The sequence below is a fragment of the Maylandia zebra genome, linkage group LG14 (genome assembly GCF_041146795.1).
Source record: "Maylandia zebra isolate NMK-2024a linkage group LG14, Mzebra_GT3a, whole genome shotgun sequence".
Lineage (NCBI taxonomy): Eukaryota > Metazoa > Chordata > Actinopteri > Cichliformes > Cichlidae > Maylandia > Maylandia zebra.
Window position 1 is genome coordinate 20,454,150 of NC_135180.1, and position 26,241 is coordinate 20,480,390.

At 39.3% G+C, this 26,241-nt stretch overlaps 1 protein-coding gene across 4 annotated transcripts; it reads right to left on the minus strand.

Annotated features, from left to right (window-relative positions):
* Window positions 1-689: 689 nt before the first annotated feature.
* Window positions 690-25,090, minus strand: foxn1 (forkhead box N1). 4 transcript variants are annotated; one of them, XM_076873175.1, is made up of 9 exons: window positions 24,848-25,090; window positions 12,469-12,547; window positions 11,555-11,851; window positions 11,267-11,362; window positions 10,995-11,116; window positions 10,775-10,871; window positions 4,868-5,084; window positions 4,311-4,772; window positions 690-3,942 (listed from the first exon to the last, which is right to left on the minus strand). In XM_076873175.1, exons 1-9 carry the CDS (start codon window positions 25,003-25,005, stop codon window positions 3,632-3,634), a joined length of 1,839 nt encoding a protein of 612 aa, XP_076729290.1. In that variant the 5' UTR covers window positions 25,006-25,090; the 3' UTR covers window positions 690-3,631. The 4 variants fall into 4 exon arrangements, with proteins under 4 accessions (XP_076729290.1, XP_004543867.2, XP_076729289.1 ...); XM_004543810.4 differs by having other exon boundaries at window positions 4,877-5,084; window positions 12,469-12,550; XM_076873174.1 differs by having other exon boundaries at window positions 12,469-12,550.
* Window positions 25,091-26,241: the final 1,151 nt, after the last annotated feature.

The window sequence follows — 26,241 nt, forward strand, 5'->3', positions numbered from 1 at the left end:
GTGAGTACATGATACACAGACTCTGGTCAATGGTGTATAAACATGAAACAACAAGGGGTTTTTTGGACACCCAGAGGCAGTGGAAACCTTTCAGAGCAAAATTAGCAACCATGTAAGGTCATATTTCCAACCACCTGGTTTCATCCAAATATCTATCATCGACAGAATATTCTAACGGTTTCCAACTGTTTTCTTCTAATAGCAGGTAAAAGCAGGTGTAACTAATCACATTAATGAAGCTTGGTGCTGTTCTGCTTAGAAACTAAGCCTTCATTAACGTGATTAGTAACACCTGCCTTATCTTGCTGACTAGTTCAAGTCAAAAACAGCTGCTGTGAAGAAGGTTTGTTGTGTTTGTTTGCTGCTTGTTGCTGATCAGGGAGTGAGCCGCAGGAAGAAACAATGAACCAAAACAGGAAATCTTTAACAGTTCAGCGAAACTCTCTTTATAGACAGGCTTTATAAACCTGAGAGGAGCTGCTTTGCTTTTCTTCAAATTTTAGTTACAGTTGTTATTGCACAATCATAGCTGGTTAAGAAAAATTCTAATAATAGAAAATGTTATTAACACGATCGTTTACAGCTATTTTGTTTTATTCATTTTATTAACCACGTAGAAGAGCTCATAAGTGTGCACAGATTCACACAGGAGCAGTTGATTTATTCACATTTATTTTTGTACTGGATTTATTTATTTTTTTTACAAACAGTAAAAAAACTGATAATTCCTTAAACTACCTAAAAATACTGGGATACACAAAAATACCAATGTGACAGCACACTCTGGGAGGTGTAAATAAATAGATACATTCAAAAATATATATATATATATAGTTTTGCAAGAGAGCTTTATGCTTATTAAGTACTTTAATTACAGTTTTAATTCAACCATTTCTCTTTTTATCCTCTGTGTATCAAACTTTTTTGGCTAATTATGAAGCGATTCAAAAAAACTCCAGCAACAACAATATCGCTTGACTGATATATTTCTGGTTTTCATGGGGGGGTTTGTTAACCTCTTTCTTTGCGATGACCTGATTAAGGTGTTACTGGGGTTTTGATCCATCTGAGTTTATCCTCCATGCACTTTGTAAACCTCTAATACTGAATAGTCTAATTCATCAGGAGCTATAAGAAGAAATGGAGGCGGAAAAATGTTTCAGACAATAACTATACACGAGCTCTTCTGTCCTATCAGCTGAACTGTGACTGCATGCAGTGAAAATCTCAACAACCAATTTCATCAGAGTCTGTTGCAGCGATGGCTTCAACAGTGGCGTGTCTAGAAAATTTTTGTTGGGGGGCCAGGTAGGGGCACAGATTTGGAGAAGGGTGGCAGATGTAATTGGCAGATAATGTTAAAAAAAATTCTACCAACCGTTAACCATAATTCAGTAACCCTATAAACCTAATAACCAAATGCACTTTTAACTCTTATTAGAATGAGATTTTAACCACTACGGTGCAAAGTTTTTAGATACTCTGTTGATAAAGTACAAGAGATACAATCAGTGCTTTGTCAGTGCTTATTCAGCATTCAAGGACAGCAATATTTGCATAGTATTTTTACTGACATATAGTGCACATATGTTTTGGGCAAAAATATTTTTGAATATTAAAATACGAACATTTTTAACATACAATTGGGAAATTAGCCAATGCAAAACTTTTTCTGCCTATTAAAAAAAGAAGATAATCTTCTCACAAACTGGTGTTTGATTTTGAAACAGGAAAAAAGTGAGGAAACAACTGAAAAGACTAACATTTGAATAAAACCTGAAAGCAAGTAAATACTTTCTATGCTGCCTTATGGTAAACTTTGGTAATATTGATGTATAAAGAACAACACTGGCTGATGATGAAATCCAGTCAGCTGGCATGGTGACACTGCCAGTATTAACCTGCAGGGCTGGACTGGGACAAAAAATTGGGCATTTTGACTACAGACCGACCCACCAGGTATTAAAGCCATAAAGCCTTTGAATGAAAACAAATGCTGTTGTGACAGTGATGTACAGTCTTTTTGGTATATGTATGATTTCTATACATTTTACGTCAGATAAAAACTTTGTTCGCAAGATTCAGATAATTATTTAATAAAAGCTAAATATTTTAAATGAGAATAAGAAATAAAAATATTTCTTTGTGCCCCCCTTTCCCTGTTAATGCCCTACCTGCCCCCCTGGCAAAACTTTCCTAGACCCGCCCCTGCAGTTACCAGCTGTCAGCTGCTTAAAAAAGGATCCTGGTGTTATTTGTCTCTCAGAAACAGTTCATAACTTCAACTCATTCATGTCACCTAAAAGGTAAACCTGTTTCTCCATCACCTGTTCAGCTCTGATGATTCAGTAAGGACATCTCCTGGTTTCATCTTCATGTTTCCCTCTCACCAGATATACAAACTGATATCATGACCAGCAGGTTTACAGCTGTGGCTCCAGCAAACATCAGCTGATACTAGAAATTAATATTAAATAAATTCTAACAACAGCTGATCAAGCTTAAACGTGCTGCTGTTGTTTAGGGCGACATCCGCTGGTTTCCTCTTTCTGGCGCAAAGTGGGCGATAAACAAACAAGAGAGAAAAGCCGATCAGCTGATCATTGATCAGTTTCATGATTGAAGTAGCAACAGGAGAGGGAGGGGGAGAGAATGAGAGAAGAGCCAGCTGTGCAGCCTAACGACAGAATAAATCCAGCTTTGTGTCTTTTTTTCATTCTAGCTGAAGTATGGGACAAACTGTGTCTCTTCTCAGCTCAATACGAGACGCATAATATTTTCTCTGAATGAGGGACCATTCCATTTTTAAGGAGCCGTTGGCAACTCTACTAACTGACCTTATGAATACAATAAAGTTCACTATCAGTAACATCATAGCACCCACACAGCTGTATAGAAACTCTGTCATGCTAGCTCACGCAGTACGAGTTATTGTAACTGACTGTAAAAAGTCAGCACAACGAAAATAAACTCCACCTAAACTTGGTTTATATATGACCCAGAGAGACTGCAGGTCATAACTTCTTATCTGAAGTTCAGTTCACCTGACACTCGGACTGGCGGCCGCCTCGGGTCTCTCCTCCTCCTGCATCCACCTGTTGCCTCTGTGGAAGCCCCGCCATAGCCACCACCAAACAACTGAGTTATTTTTACACATCGGCCAGCATCTGGCCAATCCACCACCTCTCATTGTTCATGCCATTACAAAATAAATAAATAAATAAGTCATCAGCCCACCGGACAAATGCCCGGTATGCCCGATGGCCAGTCCAGCTATGTTAACCTGCTAATCTTTCGCAGAAAAATTGTTTTCTGTGGTGCCGTCTTTCGTGCTTGGCTCTCCTACCTTTGCTAACATGATGCTCATAGTGCAGAAGCCGATGCTGCATTCAGTTACACTCGGATATCTGAGCTTCACTATGAAACATAATCATACATTTGATATTTCATTGAATTTTATTGTTTTAGCTTCGGGGTGGCCAGTCTGGTTTGGGGGGGCCCCCCAAGGCCACCCCGCTGGACACGCCACGGGGCTTAAATTACCACCAATCATACACTGTAGTGTGAAACTGCTTGAAACTATATTCCTCGTTCAGACTCACATGGTACATCAAATCCATAGAGCGAAGGTTTACATTAAAGAGACGGATGCAGTGCAGGAGGTCAGATACCCAGCCAAGCTTTCCACTCCTGAATATAATACGGGATTTAGTCCGTTAAAACAGCCATGCTGCTCCACATTTCGCCCTTCGTCCCCGTCCTCGTACTCCGCTTCACAACGACCGCTGGCAACCACAGCTGATGTCTGACTGATGGGAGGCACGACATGCAGGCCGCTGCTCTGGATGTGGTGGTTCTGAGGGACAAAGGTAGCGGACGAGCTTGTGCTAACTTGTGGTTCTGCCACCAGACTGTCGACTCTCAGCTCCTCCCACAGGTTACCTGCAAAAAAGGAACCACAGGTCATATTTTAGAGAGCAACACCAATCATTATTTAGCAGGGATGCTACACTCACACGACAGTTTGCTATTTTGTTATTTTTACAGTTAAAGCAGCCTGCAGAAATGCAGACTGATCTAAAGTTGTGTAAAAGATTATGATGGGCTTTGTCTACCAAGCAAGGAACTCAACTCTTCAGTGCTCTCTGGTGGGCAAACTATGCAACTAAGACACAGCTCCTAAATTCCCTTTTCTTTCCTATCAGCTTTTAAACCAGTTTGTCAGTATCAGTAATAAATATCTGCTGAAGCTTGCACAAGCAAATCTTGGTGCACTCATTTTCCCTCCGTATTGTCCCTGTCTTTCATACCTTGCAGCTGAAGGTCAGTCAGACTGGGGTTGAGCATGTCAATGTCATAAGTGGTGTCTCCCTCCAGCAGAAACTCCTGCATGGTGGTCCTGGGCTCAACACTGTAATCACACTGGAGAGCATTGTTATAAACAGGTGGTATCTTCCCAGCTACCGGTGAGTTGAGGCTTCCAGTGGATGATGGGATACCGGCTGCAGGCTGCTCTCCACAGGGTGAGAAGAGGGCGAATGAGTTGCTGGGGTGTGTGACAGCAGGGGGGAGGTAGAAGGGCTGCTGAGGCTGAAGGTGAGCATAAAGTGACTGGCAAATGGGCTGGCATGCTGGGCGAAGCTCAGCTGGAGTACAAGTAAAAGCGGAGGGGTTGTAGACGGGGGTCGCTCTGGTTAATGTGCCTGATTTGGGGTTCGGTGGCACAGACCTGAGTCTTTCCGGTCTTTCTCCCAGTAGTCGATCAAGATCTTCTACAGGAAAAGTAAAACAAGCAAAATAAGTAGTAGAAAAGAATCTTCTGTATACCTTAATTTCTACTCTGCAATTTCTCAGGTTGGATACCTACGGGACTGACCTGGCTTTGCCATGCTCCTGCGAATAGTAACGGGGTCTTTCCGGCGCCACTTGTGCAGCTCCTCCTGCATTTTCTCCACCTTGGCTGGATTGAGCGCCCACAGGCAGCCTTTACGAGACGTGCTGCCATTCTTGTTCTCCACCTTCTCAAAGCACTTATTCAGGGACAGATTGTGCCGCACAGAGTTCTTCCATCCATCAGGAGCCGTCTGAACACAGGAAGAAAAAGATAAATGAAGAACATTTATGTTAAAAGTGAACCACTTGGCTGCCAGGACACCTCATTTTACTTTAAACAAACTGGACAAATTCTCCTGATGGCTCATGAATGTTATTATGATTCATTGTTTCGGGGAACACCCTATACAGAATTCCAAACAGAACATTTTTCCATAGTTTCCACAGTTTTTTTTTTCCACATCTTGAGTATGACTTTGAAAGAAACTCGACCTCACTTGCCTGATTGTCTTCCGCTGCATGTGTTACATTCTTGTTAAAATATCTTGAGAGCAACTATAAGTTAATTGTGAACCATCTAATAAAATCAGGGTACTCAGTCCACCCTGCAGGGAATATTACAACACACAGTATATTAATATTGCCACCATCTGCTCTGCCAGTAAATGGTATCTGCATGCCATAACAAGTGTCCACTGAGCTGCACATAAGTGATGTGTTGATTGAAGCATTTAGACGTATCTAGAAACAGCTTTTACAAAGTGAACCCAACTTTTCTTCAAATATCATTTCATCTGTCTCATGTATATTCGAGCCGTGCAGCATATGTTTAACTTTTTTTTTCATTCTTTTTTTTTTTTTAGGCAGCTGTTTGGAAAACAGCCATCTATAAGCCATCTTTAATATGAATGGCAGCAAGTCTTTCAGCTCCCTCCAGAAGTTACTCTGAACCTATTGAACTGATTCATAGATGGCTGGAAAATGTAAAATATTTGTCGTTTGCAGGGTTCAAGTCCAACCCTGCAGCTGCCTCATTTATCAAAATTAATGAATAAAGGCATTCATTTTTAACATGATCACATCTGTCAACTGCTATACAAAAATTTATTATTTATATATCTCTGTTTTTACATCAGCTCTGACACAATGCGGCTTTAACCACTAAAAAAGTATAAAGGTATTTTATCCATCCATTTTCTTCCGCTTTATCCGGGGCCGGGTCGCAGGGGCAGCAGCCTAAGCAGAGAAGCCCAGACCTCCCTCTCCCCAGCCACTTCCTCCAGCTTATCCGGGGGAACACCAAGGCGTTCCCAGGCCAGCCGAGAGATATAATCTCTCCAGCGTGTCCTGGGTCTGCCCCGGGGCCTCCTTCCGGTGGGACATGCCCGGAACACCTCACCCAGGAGGCGCCTAGGAGGCATCCTTGTCAGATGCCCGAACCACCTCAGCTGGCTCCTTTAGATGTGGAGTATTTTATGAGCGTAACTAATCTAATCTAATCTGTTACTTAGAACTCCTCACCAAAAAAAGGATGCAATGCATTGATATGTATACCTCCCTCCAACAAAAAAGTGCATCACTGTTTTATTTGTAAATTAATACCGTGCGTGAGAACTGAGAGCAAATGATGTATAGCAGGAGTGTTAAACATAAGAAATGGGCCAGCAAAGTCCCCAATTCAGCCCACTGAACAGCTTTGGAAAGGAGGCATGGGTTTTCAGAAATGTTCCCAAGCCCATGAAGTGATTTCCATGGTTCCCAGAAAAAAATTGCAATATCAGTAAAACACTTAAAATCGCTTAATAATGAAAAATGCTCCATTTAAATATATGAGCTACTGTCTTACAACTATTTTCTGTTACGTTTGTTAACAATTGTATTTTTCTGTCCTTTACCCTGGAACAGCTGTTACAAAATTGCCCTTAAAAACGTTTCTGAAGTACTGAAAGGTTTGTTTATTTAAACTACTATTAATTAATTAATCACTAAGGAAAATACGCTTGGTATAAACTGCACACATATCAATCAAGTTTTAATGGTAATCTATTATATTGAATCTTTTACACTTTAAATTCGCAAAAAGAAAAACCAAATCAGTTCGTTAATCAGCATTTTGGGCATAAAGATTTTTTTGAGTGTACACTCATGGTTCCACTTCGATTAAACACACAGAATAACATTTAGGAAGCCCATTACAATGAAGTCCCACATGTCAGTTCAGTGTCAAGAGACACTTGTATACTCAAGAACACAACAAAGAGCAAGGGAAGACTGGGACAGACACAGGAAGTTGAGACAGCTGTGAACACAGCAGCGACTAATCTGGAGTAAGGACTAGAGATGGCACGATACCACTTTTTTATGTCCGATACGATATCATAAATTTGGATATCTGCCGATACCGATATGAATCCGATATAGTGTTTTTTAATCAACAACTGTTTTTTTTTTAATATCTTGCTGCATTTTGTATAAGTTCATACTCAAGTTTAAAACAACAACTACACTAAAGCTATTCTGTTATACCTGTATGCAAAAAAAAATATTTCATAGTTCAGCAATACTGATCAATCTAATAAACTTAAACCTACACCATCCTCCCTATTCTGGTATTTTAAAGAGTACTTAGCATAAATATTAAGCAACCTAACTAATAGGGTTCCAACTCCCAGCAACAACAAAAATAAATAAATAAAACATAGGGAACCACCCCTCACGCTCCACCTCATGATGCTTAATCGACGTAATCAACCTTAATTTGATGCAGTGTGAAAAAAATGCACAGAAATCAATTATTTTTCAAGAAATATTAAATAGATTCAACATCTTTCTTCAACAAAATTGCAGACTGCACAGATGGTACCTTCCCAAAGGAAAAAGTACTATAGCTTACTAGGGTATATATATTAGACTTAATAGTTACTATATACAGTAATTGACTTCTATTCCTTTTACATCAAATTAAAACTTTGGGTGTCAGATAATTATTTATTAAAAGCTCGACATTTTAAATGAGAATAAGAAAGAAAAGTATGTCTTTGTGCCCCCTTTTCCCTGTTAATGCCCTATCGGCCCCCCTGGCTAAACTTTGCTAGATCCGCCCCTGCACAGTTACCAGCGTCAGCTACGTAGAAAAAGATCCTGGAGTAGAAAGTAATAATAAATAAATTCTAACAACAGCTGATCAAGCTTAAACGTGCTGCTGTTGTTCAGCCCCTGGTTTCCTCTTTCTGGCACGAAGTGGGCCAAAAACAAACAAGAGACACGGACTCGACAGAAAAGCCGATCAGCTGATCGTTAAGCAGTTTCATGATTGAAGTAGCAGCAAGAAGAGGCAGTCGCTTGTTAAGCTTAACGCAGGAATGCTTTACAAACATTCAGAGATGGACTTACACACTTGCTTTACTTCTCTCGGGATAACTTTGTCGGAGATGAAATGCCGGGTTGCTAGCGAAGCTCCACATGCTATCCAGACCACCGACAGGTCCCGCATGCCACAGCCGCTCTATCAGGTGATGCATACTGCTCCAACGTGCTAACGTTCTGAGGTGAGTTATGGGGTGTTGCAAGTTTTGTGAGGTGCTTTCGTGATATTTAATGGATCGGATTACATTTTTTATTTTTCTCCAATATCCGATCCAGTCATTTAGGTCAGTATCGGACCGATACGTAATATCAGATCGGTCCATCTCTAGTAAGGACACAGAGGAAGAAAAACTGAATGCAATGCGTATAGGAATAAGGGATTATCAAAATAAAACAGGAAGTAACAAACACTGAGACCAAAATTGAGACACATGAATTTGACACAGGGACTGGAAATAAACAAACATGGAAATATGACTGACTGAAGAGACAAACCATAGAGACTAGACAGACTACAACAGGAGCTCTTGATGACAAGACACAGAGACGAGATTAGAAACAGACTGGTCACGAAAGGGAGCTAATGTAACAAAACAAGAATCAGGAACTAGAAATAATAAACTATGATGCACTAGAAAATACCAGAGGTGGGACCAAGTCATTGTTTTGCAAGTCTCAAGTAAGTCTCAAGTCTTTATCCTCAAGTCTCAAGTCAAGTCTCAAGTAATGTCAGGCAAGTCAGAGTCGAGTCTCAAGTCACTGGTGTAAAAGTCCGAGTCAAGTCACAAGTCTGAAACTTTGAATTTCAAGTCCTTTCGAGTCTTTAAAAAAACAAAACGAAAAAATAATGTTGCAGTTATATGCTAAATGTAAATATTAGACCATGTAATTTTAAAATCTGTGTTTTTCTCAACACATGACAAAATAGTGAACTTAGAAAATATACACAAATTGTGAAATTGCACTTCTTTAAAATGCAGCTCAATTAAACCTAGCTCCAAGAATAATTTTCACCGACAGTTCTGAGATAAGCTGCATGTTATTCTTGGATGCGGTTGTAGGACCGGCTTTAAAATCGCATGACAAAAATATCATACACATTAAAAAAAAACTGTATCACCAACGTAGCCTGGACAACATTTGCTAGTTAGATGAAGTCAGCTATCTCATTGTAGCATATTTATATGCATATTTATAATTATACGGTTCTTGGAGTGAGCGCACACACTCGTGAAGTTTAGTAACTTCAGGTCACTGCAACAAGTCCAGGTACAGTTTACCGACGGATGGGTGCAGGACCTTGAAATGCACCGTGTAGAACGAAAGACCATCATACGAACAAAGGTTAAGTTTACCAGTCTCACAAATCGTCGTCATAAATACACATTCGTTAACCGTTTATTAATAGGACCTTTGAGCTCAACGGTAATTAATTAGTAGTGGAAATCATTTCTGGTAGCATCACAGAAATGTAGCAGTGACAACAATATTGTATGCTGTAATCGCACTGGACAATTAGTGATACAAAAAACCTGTTTTATCCTGTGAATAAAAGTATATGTTTTTGTCAATGTACCATAATAACAGAAGCGAAACACAATATTGTGTCAGGACAATTCACTATTTATGCACAATAAATAAAGGAGCATAGCGCGACAATTTCTGTTCAGCGCCAGACTTGCTTGTAACCTATATCACTAATTATGTTATGAAAATGACGTATTAACTACTAAAAAATACTGACCTTCGTGTAAATGCTTGGAGCAGACTAACCTGTGAGCTGGAGTGTTCTGGGACGTTATATTTGATCTTTGAATGGCTGCAATCCAGTCGCCTCTTTGTTACTTCGGAAACATGGCTCGAACAATTTCTCTTCAACGACGTAATCCGATAACAACCGATCTCTTTACCCGTCGGCTTCCCGTGGCTGTCATGCGACCGGCTATTGCAGTTAATAATACAACAGCTTCTTGACATTTTTGTGTTTCTTTTTATCGCTGTGTGACTGATTTCAATTGAAAGCCTGCGTGCGCTACTACCGCTTGCCACGAGTTCCCAGAATCCTTTGCGGTTCTACCCGTGAATGACGTCACATTTTCAATCTCTATATAATATGCATGTTAAATTTTATATTTTGGGTAAAATATCAAGTCTTTTCAAGTAAACCGGTTCAAGTCCAATTCAAGTCCCAAGTCATTGGTGTAAAAGTCCAAGTCAAGTCACAAGTCTTAGAACATTTTTTCAAGTCAAGTCTAAAGTCATAAAATTAATGACTCGAGTCTGACTCGAGTCCAAGTCATGTGACTCGAGTCCACACCTCTGGAAAATACAAAACTCAGGACTAACTAATACAAAGCTAAAACTTAAATCCAAGAAAGAGAATCAAAAGTCAAAAATAAACTCAAAGCACTGGGTCATAGTGACTATGTCACATGCTTTGTTTCTATATCACGTGTCTGTATGCTTACCCTTAAAACAAAAATGTCTTTAGCACACAAATGTCTCTTGAAAAGAAACCTTGGTCTCAGTGAGCCAACATGCTTAAGTAAAGTATTTAATAATAACGTTGTGGTACCTTGAAATATGGGAAGTGTTCAGTCATGAAGCTGTAGATCTCGCTGACTGGGAGACTTCCTGTTTTGCTGTTCTTCAGAGCCATGAAAATCAAAATGCTGCCACAATAAAGAATTTTATTTATAATTATATATTTTAAAAAGCTACCCTGCTTGTGATAGCACGGACAGTATTAAATATTAGTAAGTAAAAAAAGGTAGACAAAAGATTTAGCTTCAGACCTGTATGAGTAAATGGGCTTAGGAAAGATGGACTGTGTGGTGTCGTCCTGGTGTGACTGGCTGGAGAGACTATATTTTGAGGTGCTGGACTGGTCCTTGTTAGGATACAGTCTAGAAGAGACCTTTTGAGAACAGAGAAGAAATCATGATCTGACCACTGTGTTATAGTCCAATGTGCACACCATATCATAAATGCAAATATTAGATATTACTCGTGTCCTAAACGTCATGTCCTCTAAAGCATTTCTGAGTGCCTGAAGCAGGACACTCACCTGTTGTTGAGGACTTGCTGAGCTGTAGGATGGATAGCTCTGAGATAGAAAACAGGGAGGATCCACAGGTATGCCTGGTAGCTCTGGATATGAGTTCTGCAAATGTAAGTAAATGAAGGAAAAATGTTTGGAGAAGCTTTCAAGACAGTGTTTTTTGCTGTGATGTGGTGGATCTTTTTTTTTTTGGGCCTGTCTATCTTCCTGTGTCAAATCAATCAGGCTGCTTTTGGCTGTACAAAACTTTATTAATATGGAAGGATAAAATGAGAGTATCATAAGGATAGAAACCTGAATGCTGCCATTGTACTGGTCCCAGGATGGTGGCATATCGCTGCTGTGCGAATGACTGCCAGGACTGCACACCTCATGCAGACTGCTAAAGGAAGAAGAGCACTGTTGTAGGCACTCTGTCACTGCTCCGTCACTGAACTGTCGCTGATACGGGTGGAAACGGTCAGCGTCCAGGTCCCCTCGCCCTGACCGTGAACTGATCATTCCATCAGCGCTGTGCCTCCTGCTCACTGCTGCAGTTCTCAGACTCAAGGTGTTGCTCTTTTCCTGGGTGAAGCAGCTGCCTTCTTTGGTCTGTGGTGTGAAAACCATCATCACAGTGATTTGACACAGGCTGGATTTACTTGGAAATACAAATATGCTAACTGCTGCAAAACAGGTGGCACCCATCTCTCCACTTTAATTTTAAACAAAGAATTCAATAACAGTTTTTCCAGGGAATCCCCTAAGGTAAACAGAGAAGTGTGCCATCTTTATTTATTACTATTCTTATTTATTTTATTGTTATTTAGAGTGTGGCCACAAAATAAAATGTGTCAGAAGTCTTTTTGAAGGATTTAAGACGGGTTTATTTATCCTGACAGTAGTTTAAGTTCTATTTAATAAGCATTAAAGTGGCATAAGTTGTATCTGTCTGCAAGTGGGTAGCTGTACAATCCCCGCCCTCATATACTTTGTTCTTGTTATTTTTGAAAAACTCACTCAGTTTAATTCAGAAACACTACACAGAAATGCAGATAGCAGCTAGATGTGACTCAAAGCAGATTCAGAACTGGTTTATTTGCAGTGTTACATTAAAAAAAAAAAAGAAGGTCATTTTGGGTTAAATTAGCAATGCCAGAGGCGGCTGCCTCTGTTTCTACCATCTGTTGATGTGAGGCTCCAAAGGGTTCACAGGTGTGTAGACTCACCTGAGGGGGTGATGTTTGATGATGAGATTTGCTGCTCGGGGAAAATGTCAGTGACTGTGACATCCTGCACCAAAACCTGCTGCTGTGAAGACATTTGTGAAAACAAGCTAAATGAGAAACGTTTGGGTTGTTGTCAGGGGCTTTAGTCAAATTGAACGTTAAAAAAAGCTGTGAAAGTAATTTAGTAAAAACTTAAATGCTGCTGGACCAAAATAAGACAACGAGACTGACTCTGGTGTCATTTTTGTATGCTAAATATAATGATGTTGTATCTGGCAGCTGCTTAGCTTATCTTAGTTTAAGCTAGCAGTGCACAGCTTAAAGACTGCACTGCTTGCTAGGATGTGACAAAATTGGCAAAAGCTGTGCAGTTAAAGCTCACATTTGTTTATATTTTGCTAGGAAAATAGGAAATTGATGCAGTGCAACGCAAAAGCATCTTTAACGCAGCCTTAGGCAAGCTTTCTTGTAATTTCTTCAATTAGTCTTTAAGACATTTAAAGCTCTTCTTTGGATCTTGGCTGCATTTTGTCCTGTTCTCTGTCAAGATTAGTCCACACTGTCGATAATGTTGATCTTTGGGGAGGCCAATCCAAGGCTCATAGTGTTCCACTGTGTTTTAAAGATGGCTGTAGACCAGGGGTCTTCAACTCCAGTCCTCAAGATACAGGGGGTGTCCAAATTCATAGGCTGCACCCTCCTGATGCCGCGTTTGTAGGCCGATTACGTCACAGCGACGCGACAAATGCTGTCCAAATGCATTTAATGTTTTTGTTTGGCTTTTTTCAGTGTTTTATTAGTTCGTGAGTAAATCGGTTTGGCTGAGATTAAAGTTATAGTTTTCACACAGCTGAATAAACGTCAAAAAGAAAACTGATTAAACAGAAGTGTGAGATGATCAAGCATTTACGCCAGTGTCCTGTTATATTTTACATAGCAAGGAGCAGGTGGCTGAATTTATTAAACTCCATCGAGACAGCCATCTATACTCCAACACAGCTGAATTAAATAGCTGAATTACCTCTTCAACTTGCCATCAAGTTTGGCAAAGGATTGGTAACAAGCCATTAATTTGATTCCGATGTGTTGGAACAAGGATGCATCTAAACGCTGCAGGACAGTAGCTCTCAAGGACTGGACTTCTACAGATACTCACCGTGTACCTCTCTTTTGACATTCATAATGGATTTGTATACATCAATTAATAATATCTGTTGACACTGATTTTCAGTCCAGTTGTCCAGCTTTTTCCATTCTTCTCCCTGTTTCCCATCTTTTAAGAATTGTTTCTCGACAGCCATCCTTTCACTGAGAACATTTCCAATGACACTTGAGTAAACAGAACTGAAGAGCCAACTACATGTCTGAGGTAGTTGGTAAATTTTCATACATTTAAATGACATGATACTGATACTGTTCATCTGCTATAGAGTTTTCTAGGCCTGTGAATTCTCCTTTTCCCCCCTACCGATCCGGTTTCCTAAGTCTTTTAAAGACACACTGAACACTATACTGAGAAATGCCAAGTTCTCAGCTACTGTAATAACTCTTTTGGATCCACCTTGATGGTGCTAAAATAACATTTCATGTCTGTCAAACTGTATTATCTTTGGCATTTCTCATAGATAAAACTAAAGATTGAAAACAACAACAATCAACTACTTGGAACAACAGGTTATAAGTAACAAATTGCCTAAACATGCGATTTAAAATCAGTTCTTTGCTAAGTTGTCTGTTATGTTTTGACACAACACTGGTTTATTCCTTGGGGTGGGTGCCCCTTTTGACCTCAAATGATTCACATTGTTAAATGGCTTAACAAACAAACTAAACATTCCTCTGAAAATGACCGGGTACAAGGACAGGGCTAAATTAAGTGAAAAAGCAGCCAATGTCCAAAGATAAAACCAATTGTTCAACTACTACTAAAAAATCTGGCTTAAAGAAATGAGGGGGTGGCTCAAGACTTTTGCACAGGACTGTAATTTGAAGTTGTTGTTTTACATTGGGTTTTGTGTTTTACCTGTGTCCAGTATCATGCTAAGCTAAGCTAAGCTAAGCTAAGCGGCTGCTTACTGCACTCACTCAACTCTCTGCTAGAGACCAACACAATTCCCTTCATTCTGGAGTAAAACATGACAAGAAAACTCAAGTGGACGGTGGTGAAATCTGATTCATATTGCTGTTGCCACATGAGAGGAATCAACTCTGACATGTTTGGGGAAAGCACTTCTGTTCACTGATCCTTTGTGATAATATCGTGTGAGTCATTTCTCTACTGTAAATCTGACAGCACGAATGCAGGCGTGGGAACAGCTGAGTTCATTTTCACCACCAGAGCATTAAAACTCCAAAGTGCTGGTGGACGTATGTGGGTCAGGAGGGTTATCTGAAAGTGTTATGTGATCCCATCAGAGGTGTGAGACACGTGGCCCTGGTTCCAGTAAAGGTAACCTCAGCCTCCACATAAACCAAGCTCATTAAAACTGCCAACAAACCGTGGCGCTGGGTCACGTAAAGTAAAGTAATGCTGAGGCGGACAAAGTGCCTCTCTTAGAAAGTTTGTGTGTGGAAAAGAGAGAAGTAGCAATCGTAGCTCTTTCTGTTCACATCAAAGGAGGCTAAAGTGTCGAGGTGAAAGCTGAGAGATTGACGTTTTCATCACTGTGGCAACAAATCCTCTCATCTGCTTGACAGACACTGTCACCAGCCAGAACGGATGCACTTTTAGTAAGAAAAGAAGGAGCTGTAGCGGTGGCCATAATGTGTGTGTATGTGTGCTTATCTGTGTTTCCATAAATCAATACCTAAAAGTTGTGTAGTTTTTAAAAACTGCATCTATCTTAAAAAGAGAGGTTGTTCCTCTATCTCTTTGCTCATTTTGCACAAAAAAACAAAAAAAGTTTTGTAATGTTACAAAGATCAGTGTTCATGATTTCCATTTTATTTAAACATGAAAGTATACATGTATTAGGGCGGTTGAGAGGCTCCTACACTTGACATGACACTACCAAGACTTTGATGTGAAATTTACCCAAAATGAAAAAACGCATACCTGTTCAGTCTTAAAAATCTTTCTCATATATGAAAAGGATTTTTTATTTTGTCCATGCTTTTTATGGTACTTTTGGATGACTATTAATGCACAAGAGACAGAAATTTAAGTGACTAATCTTGTGTAAGTATAAAATCTGTAAATAGGTCAGCTGTGAGGATTCATCAGCAAGTCAGGATAAAATTGTGCGCTAATAGTTTCAAGGAGCTTCATGACTCTCATGTCTGCTATTTTATTCTATTCCTTTCTATTTCTTAGGCTTTCTAAATGTTCCAACTCACATTCCCTTTTAACAATCAGCAATCTAGTGAGTTTTCTATTTTATTTTAGAAAATAATTCTTTAAACTTAACAGAGCATGTGATACTTGTAATACTCTACATGAACAAATAATGTATTGCATGTATGCATTTCCATTTTTGACACTTTCCTGGATTTTACACAGTTAGCCTCTTTTAACTAGCATTTAACTGTAAACCAGGCTTTTAACTACTGAGATAGTTTGTGTCATTTATTGTTAGATTATGACCACTTGGCTTCTTATGTTTAATACATAGAGGCAGAATAGTCCAAATTAAACACAAGATCAGAGTTTTGTGCTAAGAGTGAATGCTGCAACCCTTTGATCTTCAGTTCGGGGTTATTTGTTATGTAAATTATTCAAGCTAAATAATCTTGTTTTAAATTATTGGAAATTATTTTTTTATGGGTGTAGATTTTACCACAAAGTGTCACAATTTCTGTGGTTGCATCTACACATAAGTTTTAATCATGATATAGAAAATATTGTATAATACACTTTTTGACCTCTGCAAGCAGCAGTAGATGTAGGATGGTGGATGTTATGCATGAAAAAATTCAATTTGTGTACTTTTTAATGTGAATATTAAAATGGGTTTTGTTGTGCTATTATTTTGTTATATTTGATAAATTCAGTCAGGTGGTTCGGTTTGTATGTGCTTCAGTGGAACTGGACAAAGATGATGAAATTTTATGAGCATTTAACATCTATTCTTTATCATTATATGAGTCTTGCAATTGCAATTATTTTTAATGTACTGTGAAACAATAAGAATGAAAGTGACCATTTTATTCTATTAATTCTATTTGATACTATCAACAGTATTGTTTCTCCTCCAACTCAGCATGCTGTGTTACTTTCTGACGAAGATTGTAGCACTTTCCTCAATTACTTTGTAAATAAGGTGATGGACTTGAGATCCAAAATCTCCTCGAGTGCCTCCCCCTATGAAGATGCCCCTTGTTGTCCCGGGTCATTTACTTCTTTTTCTCCAATCACACTCAATGACTTAATTGCAGTAATATATGCTATACAAAACGCAGCAGCCAGACTACTAACTCGCTCTAACAAGCGAGCTCACATCACTCCTATTTTATGTTCTTTACATTGGCTCCCAATAGATTTTAGAATTTGTTTTAAAATTATTGTTTTAACGTACAGAGCACTAAATGGCCAAGCCCCAGATTATTTATCCAAGCTTCTCACAAAATACACTACTGCTCGCCGTCTCCACTCACAGACTCAGAGTTTGTTGGTTGCTCCCAGAACACGTCTGAAGACGAAAGGGGACAGAGCCTTTCAGTCTGTGGCACCAAGGCTGTGGAACAGTCTGCCTCTACAACTACGTTTGGTTGACTCTGTGGAATCCTTTAAAAAACAGTTAAAAACTTTACTGTTTAAACAAGCTTTCTGTTGACCAATGCTTTTCATATTTTTAGATTTTTTAATTTACATTTAAACTCTATATTGTGTATATTGTGCATTTTGCTATTTATTGTCTATTTATTGTACTGTTTATTTTAATCTCTGTGTGCAGCGCTTTGTGACTACCTGTCTATGAAAAGCGCTTAATAAATAAACTTTACCTTACCTTTATGCAATGCTAATGAAAACATTTTGACTTAAAGAACCTTCAACAGTAACATGTCAGATTCTGCCCTGCCCTATGGTGACAAATTGAGCTTATAATATGCAAATTCTTCTCTAATGATTGTGTCACAGAAACAACACCGATGGCTGTCAGTGGAATGAATAATAAATAAATCACATGTGAAAGCTGACAAGCTGGGGACAAGACGCTGTAGCTGATTCAAATGTATGAATGTGCCCGCGGCACATTTCCAGCTACAGTGGCTTGCAAAAGTATTCAGCCCACTTGTACTTTCCCACATTTTTTCACATTAAAGCCACAAACATGAATCAATTTTATTGGAATTTCACGTGAAAGACCAACACAAAGTGGTGTACACATGAGAAGTGGAACGAAAATCAGACATGATTCCAAACATTTTTTTTTATAAATAAATAACTGAAAAGTGGGGTGTGCGTAATTATTCAGCCCCCTTTGGTCTGAGTGCAGTCAGTTGCCCATAGACATTGCCTGATGAGTGCTAATGACTAAATAGAGTGCACCTGTGTGTAATCTAATGTCAGTACAAATACAGCTGCCCTGTGACGGCCTCAGAGGTTGTCTAAGAGAATATTGGGAGCAACAACACCATGAAGTCCAAAGAACACACCAGACACGTCAGGGATAAAGTTATTGAGAAATTTAAAGCAGGCTTAGGCTACAAAAAGATTTCCCAAGCCTTGAACATCTCACGGAGCACTGTTCAAGCGATCATTCAGAAATGGAAGGAGTATGGCACAACTGTAAACCTACCAAGACGAAGCCGTCCACCTAAACTCACAGGCCGAACAAGGAGAGCGCTGATCAGAAATGCAGCCAAGAGGCCCAAGGTGACTCTGGACGAGCTGCAGAGATCTACAGCTCAGGTGGGGGAATCTGTCCATAGGACAACTATTAGTCGTGCACTGCACAAAGTTGGCCTTTATGGAAGAGTGGCAAGAAGAATGCCATTGTTAACAGAAAACCATAAGAAGTCCCGTTTGCAGTTTGCCACAAACTAGAGGGGGACACAGCAAACATGTGGAAGAAGGTGCTCTGGTCAGATGAGACCAAAATGGAACTTTTTGGCCAAAGTGCAAAACGCTATGTGTGGCTGAAAACTAATACTGCACATCACTCTGAACACACCATCCCCACTGTCAAATATGGTGGTGGCAGCATCATGCTCTGGGGGTGCTTCTCTTCAGCGGGGACAGGGAAGCTGGTCAGAGTTGATGGGAAGATGGATGGAGCCACATACAGGGCAATCTTGGAAGAAAACCTCTTGGAGTCTGCAAAAGACTTGAGACTGGGGCGGAGGTTCGCCTTCCAGCAGGACAATGACCCTAAACATAAAGCCATATCCATGTGTTAGAATGGCCCAGTCAAAGTCCAGATCTTAATCCAATCGAGAATCTGTGGCAAGATCTGAAAACTGCTGTTCACAAACGCTGTCCATCTAATCTGACTGAGCTGGAGCTGTTTTGCAAAGAATGGGCAAGAATTTCAGAAGATGATGGACTTATTTTAAATCACTTACACTGGCCAGCTATCACATTTAAAACATGGGCAGTTGTATTAACAATAAAACCCTATGATGGGAAACCTTAGGTTTTGGGATCCATATGGATGCTTCTTTGACACATAACCAATGATGTAGACAACAAGGACTAGCCATGCAGGTGCCACCCCTCAACCCACAGGATCCAAAGGGTCCGCTGCCAGTTTCACAGGATCATACAGGACACGCCCAGAAATTAATGTGGAAGATTTGGTATGTAGGTCAGTAGTATTTATTTTTGTGTTAGTAGAAGGCAGATAAATTTTCATTTGTGTCAAGTTGAATAATTATTCCCTCTAAACTCAGTGATTCAGCGTTTCAAGAACCCCCATCCCACTCTTCACATATTTCTCAGCCCATTATGAAATCCTAATATGCAAATCTCATGATCTGAGGCAGTGCCAGTAACCGCAAACAGCTAAATGACAGGTAAGCTGAAGACGAGATACCAATTGTCTGGCTAGCTGAGTTGCTTTTCAGTTACGTCTTCACAGACCGGATGATTTTAAAGTTTGTGGTCTGGTGAGCAGGAAGTGGGTGGTACATTTATGGTTGTTGTATTGAATCAGTATCTGGCCTGAATTCATGTGGGATTTGACTGCTGCATAATGTGTCATTTGTATTTGCATTTCATGGGGGTGTGCAAATTAAGGTAATGTTCCAAGACAACCACATCTAGCTGGACTATTTACTGTTTTCATTTTAGTCAACTACTTTAAACCCTTAATTTGAGGATAGGGCATATGATCCCTCATTAGATCACATGTCAGTTGTTTTAATGGAAACAAATCTGGTGGCTGTCACTAAGGTATCACGTAAAATGTGTTCATTTTCTCATGAATGCTTTTCTTGCTGCAGGCTGAAATTCTCTCTGGGTGATGTTGTGAGGATTACATAATGTATAGGGGTTCTTTTTAACTACTTGCTATCATGCAATTTGTTTGGAATAGATGCCTCCTTACGCCAACATTTTCTACAAAACACGAGGAAGCTTGATGCATATGTCAGCAGTCAACTGTCAGAATAAGCAAAGCTAAATTATTACTGTTTCTCCCCACAAGCTAAGTCTTACGCACACGATTGTGAAGGTGGGTAATTCACCTCGAAGTCTGTTGTTATTGGGGGGGGAAAAAAGAGCAGGCAGATCTGTTAATGGCCTGGATGATACCGATGACAGTTGTGTTGGCATGAGAACGTTGCCACTCAAAGTTCAGAGGTTAATGAGGATTCCTCTCCTGCACCCATGCCAGCAGCAATACTGCAGTGCTGCAACTTTGCCATTAATAGAAGGATAATAAACTAACTCACTCATGGTAAGCATAAAAATAATAATGTCAGAAAATATCAAAGAAAGCTTACAAAAATTTACCACAACTATTCATTTCACTTTTATTTACATAGCGCCAAATCACAAGAACACTCTCCTATATTGTAAGGTAAAGATCCTACAATGATACAACAACTAGTAATTTAACTCACCTAGTTTTTGGATTCAGTGGCTGCTCTTTCTTGTCCCAGTTAGGTTCTCTCACTCAGCCCTCTAACCTCTGTTGACAGCTTAAGTCTATTTCTCCTGTGGACCTGTGCACCTCCCACTTCCTTATACCTGATAGTGAGGTACTTCGATTAGATTGACTGTTTAAATGTGTATGGAAATGGTTGATGGGTTGGTTTCAGATTTTGGCAGCTCGGAATATCATCCTCGTGTGTGTGTGTGTGTGTGTGTGTGTGTGTGTGTGTGTGTGTGTGTGTGTGTGTGTGTGTGTGTGTGTGTGTGTGTGTGTGTGTGTGGCACTCGTCCAAGCTAGCCCAGCAATAAGAAAGAAAAACCTGCTGGAACAGGTTTCAAAAGATCTACTTGGTGCAGTCACTGGCAGCTGGCAGCCCTCTCTTCCTCCTTCCATCAGTCTTTTCTCTGAATGTTTGGCTGTCTGTACGGGACATAAAATACAGCACCGCTCACAGCACAGAACGGGCATCTTGCCCTGCTTTCTGAGCTTGCCCATGGCAAAGGCTGCCTTCACTATGATCTGTTTTCATTTAACTATTGAGTGTTCAAACAAACATGTGCACAGGTGAATGCAGGCAACACCGTTTGTGCATTTGAAGCCTGCAAGAATACAAACGCGCCACTGCTGCTGTTGCTAGTGAACAGAAGCAGTCATTCTGGAAATGTTAGTTTCTGATGTAACCAGTAACAGTAAATGTCATACCTCGTGGACATATCCACCAGTTGTTTCTTACGGGCTGCAGAATCTGAAGTCAAACTGATCTTAGGACCACCAGGCAGCTCCCACGTACATTTTAAGATCCCTGATATTTTTAGGAACTAGTGTTTAAAAATCAGCTGTTAAGCTTGAAAAGAAACTGAGGTAGATATTTACCGAAGAATGTGAGAGAGGGAGTAAAGGTATGTCAATACAGGTAGATTCCTATCCTATCCTCCCAATGAACCAGGAACAACAGCAGCCTTAGCTCGTAGCTATACCTTGAACAAACCCTGTCCTCAATGAGAGGGTGAGGCCGAATGACAGAGAAAGACTGAGGATTAGTTACAGACTGAATAAACTCTTGTGTTACAATGCAAGGCCTCTGCAGAGTGAAGATGGTGCCCAAGGCCTTTTCTGCCAAAGATGAAGATCTTGAGGAGGGAGTAATGTGGGAACAGAATCTGGGGGGCTCTTTAGTCAAAGTCTCAATGTCTTCTGGAAAATAATTGCTCTGGTGCTGTTCTCAGTTGCAATATCATGTTTTCTAGAGCTGGAGCAACAAAACAATGCCTCTGACAGCAAGTCAGAGCACAGTTTGTACGGTTTTGAACTTGACATATCTTTAGAATTACATAACACGTAAGCCAGATCTAAAAGGTGAGTGAATGTTTAGAGTGAATGTTGTTTTCTTTGAGGGCTTTTGCATATAATTTACTCTCTGCTATATGCAAATAAAAATCCTGCAGAAAAACAAATGCACACTAACTTGCACATCCAGTTTAGTTGTTTGATCAGGTCAGTGATCAGCCTCTAACCTACATTGTAAGCCATTATGAAAATGAATGGGTTAAACAATAAATTAAAAGGATGACATTTTCATGTCTGTTTCTTCTCTGACCGTCCCCTCCATGTCACCACAGACTCGCTAATAGCAGATATGGCAAAATGGTATGTACCTTAAATAGATAAATATCTCTGCTGACACGCTGTCGACGGGCATGTACTTGTTAAATTGCTTCCTGATCTTTATTTAGCAGCTGTCGGCTGGATTACTCCCTCATAAAAAATTTTTTAAACTTTCTTTTTTATCTTTTATCCGCAAAAACTAAAGTCATTCCTGGAAATTAAAAAAAGACCCCAAAATGATCAACATAAAAATGGAAATTTGCTAAACGTGTTAGCATTATTAGCCTGCTAACTTTGCTTTTCAGCTCAAAGCAGAGCTGTGCTGTAATATGTTAGCACACCACTCATATGCAGTACCTGCTTCATGACATACTTTACAATGTGAAACAGACATCATGTTTGTGATTTGTTGGCTAATATTTGAATTTTGACCTGGTGTTGTTTTCTTGTTCTTTAAAGATATTAGTTTTATGTGTTGTTACCCAAAACATCACTAACAAATTCTACCATCATCACTAGTCCAGTCGACAGTTATCCATCCATTATGTTAATTTAACTAGTTTAGGGTCGTCTGAGTGTCTGGAGCCTATCCTAGCGCTCAATGGGCAAAAACTGGCATTCACCCTGGTTAACTAGCGGGTCTCTCATTGTGTTAGTTATTGATTAAAAGTCACGCATGTATATGTCTACCTTTCCGTTCAATAAAATTTTAATGGTGTTTAAAGCTGGAGTAATAAGACTAGGTACCAGCTAATAAATGAAGCAGTTTTTTTTTGTTTTTGTTTTTTTTTTGGGGGGGGGGGGTTGTTTGGGGGTTTCTTTTGGGGGGGGGGGTGTTTGGTTTCTTTTGGGGGGGGGGGGGGGTTGCAATGATTGGCTGATCTCATAAACCCTTATTTTACTCATATCAAATGTTTACACTGGGGAAATGTATCATTTTAAGAAAAATGCTCATTTATTTTGAAATCAATGGCAAAAACACATCTCAAAAAGTTTGGCCAGTTTAGTATTAAAGCTTTCAAGTTTTCCCAAAATATTTTGCTGCTGTGGTTCAGAGAAGACAGCAGCATTTCTGGATCACGTTTACATATCGACAGTCATTTCTGAACGTGTTCATGTGTCCATCAGGTGATTTCCATGACAGAATCATGTCGGTTTTTAATTCAGTGCGGTCCGAGGACCTGAAAATTACATAGATGTAATCTTCATCTTTATCCCTTGCACACAGATTTCTCCCGATTCCACTGAATCTTTTCATTTTATGATAATATTGGGCACTGTCTCTACAGACTGGTGAATCTCTGCCCATTTTTAATTGGGAGAAACTCTGCCTCTCTAAGATTGTTTTTAATACCAAACCATGTTACTGACCTGTTGCCAATATAACAAGTAGGTAAAAATGGTTTCTTTGTTCTTTTACAGGATTTTGTTGTCATCTCCCTTCTTTTGTGAGACATAATCCTGTCATCCAATTTAAAATGAGTTAATGTTTCTTAAAATGATCAGTTTTCAACATGTTTGTTCTATTGTGAATAAAATATGAGCATCTGAGATTTGCCAATCACTGCATTCTGTTTTTATTTACACTGTATGCAGCGTTTGACGGCCCATCTTTTTCATTTTTTCTTTTTCTTTTTTTTTTTGTCTCTTCTTTGTATACATATGACAAAATGTAAACCTTTTTAAGAGGGATGGATTTCCTGTGGCCATCAGATCACATAAATTGTCAATCAAATATCACCTGAAGGCAAACATGCTTTTTTTTTTTAAACCAGCTGGTTAAATTAAACATTGATTTGTTTTGTTTTGCATGGCCTCAAACTGACAAATTGGGCATTTGACTCTTTATTCACAAACGATAAAGAGATATAAGGAATGTTGGGGGAAAGTGGCTGAAACGTGAAAACCATAGTGTATCTACATGTGCTGAGAGTAATCCTTAAAGCTACAAGAACAATGTATACAGCTAAATCTAAGCAGAACTTTACCTGATAGCAGACCTCCTTTATTACAGTAAGCATGAAATATGTGTGATCATTAACAAATCAGGACTATTATAGGGTGGACCTTTAATGGTGTGGCTGCACGTGCTCTTCCCAAAGTGGACGTTATGACACCAGGCCATCGACTATATTTTCTTCCTCAGATCCACAGCTTAGCCATCCTGTTTAATTTAAGCATTTGAAGCTACACACGTGTCAGTACACAGTACACAGCACTTTATCGCACACAGGGGTGTGTGCGATAAAGTGAGAATAGAGCTGAAATTCCACATTAGAAATAATGATTTATGAATGGCCTTTAAAAACTCAGGAAAACATTCATTCAGAGTGCCTGAGGCAGCGAGCTTTATCACAGAGTACTTCACATTTATGGCTCAGTGTGCACTTAAATGAATTCAGTAATTACAGTTGGTATCCCAGGGATATTGAATAATAAAATGTGCAGCTGTTTCTCCAAATGACTGTTCTTGGTATCCCATTTGAAAGAAATTACCATTTCATGACCAGTTATTAAAAATCAGAGGTGCATTAAAGCAGTAAAGCTTTCCACTTGCATTTCAGATCATTATGCATCATATTGATTCTCTTCTCACTTATTATTACATGATCAGTAGCTTGAGTCTTGGGATAACCCAGCTGTACTGCAGCATTACAGGGCACAAAACACAACACTGGGATGTGAGTGGTGTAATAACCCCTCACATCCTATATAAAGGCATAAATGTTGAGTCTTACCTCTGATAGCTGACATCAGTTGGACCTTCTTGAACCTCCATAACTGTGAGAATCAAATCCCTGAGAGCGAGTGATAGATTTTCCTTTGTGTGATGCTGTCGTCCAGCCTTTACCAGGAGCATGGTCTGTAGATTAAATAAAAATCTTCTGGGCTTCATACCTGCTTACTCCTTTGACCCTTTGAGTTTTCTGCTTCCACCATTTTATAGTCCTTTTTGCCCCATGCCTTCACATACAGCAGATATACGGCCCCCTGCCAAGAGGTTCAATGAAATGTTTTCAATCAGCGTCATATAATAGATTTTTCTGACCTTCAATCATTTTGAATTTCTCCCACTTGACCCCTTGAAAGGATTTGCCTCCTGTTCCCATGGCTCTCCTTAAATCAGCCGAGGGGTCAGTGGTCATAATCCTATAGATGGCAATGAGATTTGAGCCCATCATTAGATTTAAAAGTAACTACAACTCTTGGATCTGCAGTGTCGCTATTGTAAAGATGTGCTTTCTTTAAGTAAGTTAAATATTCTACCTTTGATCAAATAATCAAAAGTTTGATTATCACATTTCTGTGCACTACCATGTGCACAATCTAACCATACTGACAGAATTGCAGTTTCACATGTATGCTTAATACCAAAAACACAATTTGTACTGAGGTTGAACAGAGGAACAGCAATCCCCACGAAGCCATTTTTATGTAGATATCCTGTCAGTAGACCTAATGTGAACCATTATGTAAGATGTATAAAATGCAAACACAATAAAATATCCATCCATCTATTCATTCTGTTCTGCTCATCCAATTAAGGGTCAATAAAGTATCATTAAATCAAAATAAACTAAAACGATGCTGCTTGGGAATCAAGTGCAAAATCATATCGATGTTGTGGACATTGAAAGAGCCAATCTAAAATACAGCCAACATAACATTTCAAAAAGCATTTCAATATTGAGTGAATTAAGATATTTTACGGGCCACATTTTGCTCCATGTTCTCTATTTTTCACTGATTTCACCGTGCTTAAATTGGGGCCAACCCTAAAATCATTATCTATATTGCAAAAAAAGGGGGATTGTTCATAATATGAGTAATAAAGATTATACAAATCCCCTATATCTAAAATCAAAAACATTAAAATTAACAATCTACTTCATTTTCATATATATATCAACTATATCAAAACCATGTTTACCAGGTTAGGCAAATAACAAACTGAATGCAGTTTTATACCTGCACAACTAAAACTATTTTTTCTGCTCAGAAATACAAGTAAAGAACTGTTTGTTATTTACTTTGTAAGTTTGTAACCTGCTTGTTGTAAAACAGAAAATTTGAAAATTGATTGAGTGTTGTCACTCAGTAAGAGGCCTCAGTGGCTATCAGGCCACATGAA